General features: G+C 33.9%; 1 protein-coding gene across 33 annotated transcripts in view; it reads right to left on the bottom strand.

The window, feature by feature from the left end:
- LOC125037396 (basement membrane-specific heparan sulfate proteoglycan core protein-like) overlaps positions 1 to 2,500 on the bottom strand; it is a 362,744-nt gene that overhangs the window by 99,653 nt on the left and 260,591 nt on the right. For all 33 annotated transcript variants that reach the window (XM_047630535.1, XM_047630533.1, XM_047630526.1 and 30 more), the window contains 2 exons: positions 2,142 to 2,252; positions 384 to 560 (listed from right to left, as the gene is read on the bottom strand). In XM_047630535.1, coding sequence (XP_047486491.1) covers positions 384 to 560; positions 2,142 to 2,252 — 288 coding nt within the window. The remainder of the gene's footprint in view (positions 1 to 383; positions 561 to 2,141; positions 2,253 to 2,500) is intronic.

Consider the following 2,500-nt stretch of genomic DNA (forward strand, 5'->3'; position numbering starts at 1 on the left):
TATTTATATACATGTATATTTATATATATGTATATTTATATATATATATGTATGTGTATATATATATATGTATATATATATATGTATATATATATATACATATATAAATCTATATGAATCTATATATACGTATATTTATATATATAATACATATTTATACTGAAAATTATACTGCTAAGCCAAGAAAGCTTATCTCACTTGCTGCTCTTTGTGTTATGTACACTAACTGTATATGTGGAGGAGAAGCCGCAGGTGCATGCCTTCAGTGTTAGACATATGGCAAAGAAAGAGTTGGAAGGGAAGAGATTACTTTGTTGCAGTTATTCTTCACGGAAAATTCTTTCTAGCATCCTTCAAGCATAGTGAGGAGTGTGGGGTCGAACCTGAGGTGTCTGGGGCATATACAGGGGTAGTGGTGGAAGGGAAGTTGAAGTTGGAGGGACAAAATGTCTCATCCTGGCCGTCGTCACAGTCATCGTTACCATCGCAGAGGCGAGAGTTGTCAATGCACTCGCCAGTGCTGCACCGAAACTGGCCTTCGTAGCAAGGCTTCGAAGAATCTGGATGCCATGAATATATGACGGGTGTGGGAGGGGGGGGTGTTAGGAGGATCACCTTGATGGCCTAATATATTTTCAAGGACAAGTGAAAGCCTTTGAGTCAATGTTTTAGATATTTACAGTTTATATATATACACTCCATAAGTTTATGGAAAAACAAAAAGGAAATTTCTAGTGGGTTGAAATGTATGTTGTTGTTTTCACTACAGAAATGGATCATATATAAAATGTGATGCTGTTTTTTCTGAGAAACAGGGGTAGTATTCATGAAAGGTCATGGAATTATCTCTGACAAATTTAAATACTGTCCTAAAAACAGTCCTAGAATTTGTTTATGACTTGACCTAAATAATGTAAGATTGTCCTTAGCAATTTCTGTGCCACATTTCAAAGTTAACAATTAACTAGATCTAATATCTAATTTTCAATAGACCTCATAATAATAATCCAATGTAATAATGAAATAAAACAACTATTTTAACAAAGGTCAAGTATAGTACTACACATTTAATATCTTATATATCTACATGGGGCACTCTCTCTCTCTCTCTCTTTACATTTGTTGTCATTACTTTAGCTGTGAAGACACGTGCCACCATTTTTATGAGCTCAATTAATATTTTACACTAAATTAAAATATAGTAGACATGTTTCACAAGGACAGTCCTTATGTCTCATCCTCGCCAGAGTCATAGACAAAAATCAGGTGTCAAACATATTTTCGTAACATAAGACAAAATCTCTGCCAACGGCATATTTCTGAGTCCATGACCTTTTGCAAATGCTGCCCTGGACTTCTCTTACCTAACAATAAACAAGCCAAAATCACATAACTAGCAATACTAATCTTTCTTGTAAATATAAAATGTTGGTTTCTTTCATTGCAGTTATCTTTTACTTTAAAAAATATAAACAAATATACAAGACTCAGAGACTGAAACTTTCAGGGCTTGACCAGCCCTATGGCCAACATCAAAACAAATTGCACTTTACTGATTACAAGCATTAAAGTTAAACTGTATTACCCACTTTCTTATAAAGGAAAAAAAACTAATGACTTAAGTGCCCATGCAAGACTAGCTTTTGTGATAATTGGAACACCAGCCTTGAGATATTCCTATTCATGTATTTTTGTGAAATTATGAACTTTCCTCATATCAATTTTTGCCCTTGCACCCTGACATATGTGTTGCTGATTTAAACCATTATATTTCCTGCTGGAGGATTTTAAAAAGTTGAATTTAAATTATATATGTAAATTAATTGCCACCCTAGCCTTACAGAGAATGGACATTCTTTCATATGAACTTCTATTTGATTCAACTGGCTTTGATACTCTTTAACTGTATGCATCCTCTTTTAGTGTTTAATACTACCCCATTTTTACTAGCAAAGGAATCAAGTCCTGAAACTCTAACCTAACCTAATTCTTCCTAATTTCTGAGCATAAAATATCTTTTACTATTTACATGTCAAAACTATTAATTTCTTGTAATGATAACCTTGAGAGTGTTGGTCTTTAAAAACTGTAAAAGATGATTCAAAAATGGGAAAGGCTTGAGGAATAATTCACCAACACACCTGGGCAGTCCCTTTCGTCTGAGCCATCAGGACACTCCCTTACGCCATTACATCTTTCAGTGGTGAAAATACACTCTCCTGTTTCACATTGCCACTCTATGGGGCCACAGCCTGTAGAATGTTGGTGTAAGAATTTCAATTATGTTTCACTGTTTCCTTGTTTTATTCATAAGACTGGTTAGTGAAGCTGAAGAAGGTTAGGTGTATTTTCTGTATATCTACAATTACTCTGTATCACTGGAAAGGAGAAATTTCACTCTTCATGCATAATCATGTGTTCTACATTTGTTATTTACATATTCAGATCCCATTAACTATGTGTAAAAAAAAAAATTCAATCTTTCATACTAAGTGGTACT

This window comes from Penaeus chinensis, chromosome 23 (genome assembly GCF_019202785.1).
Source record: "Penaeus chinensis breed Huanghai No. 1 chromosome 23, ASM1920278v2, whole genome shotgun sequence".
NCBI classification, from domain to species: Eukaryota; Metazoa; Arthropoda; class Malacostraca; order Decapoda; family Penaeidae; genus Penaeus; species Penaeus chinensis.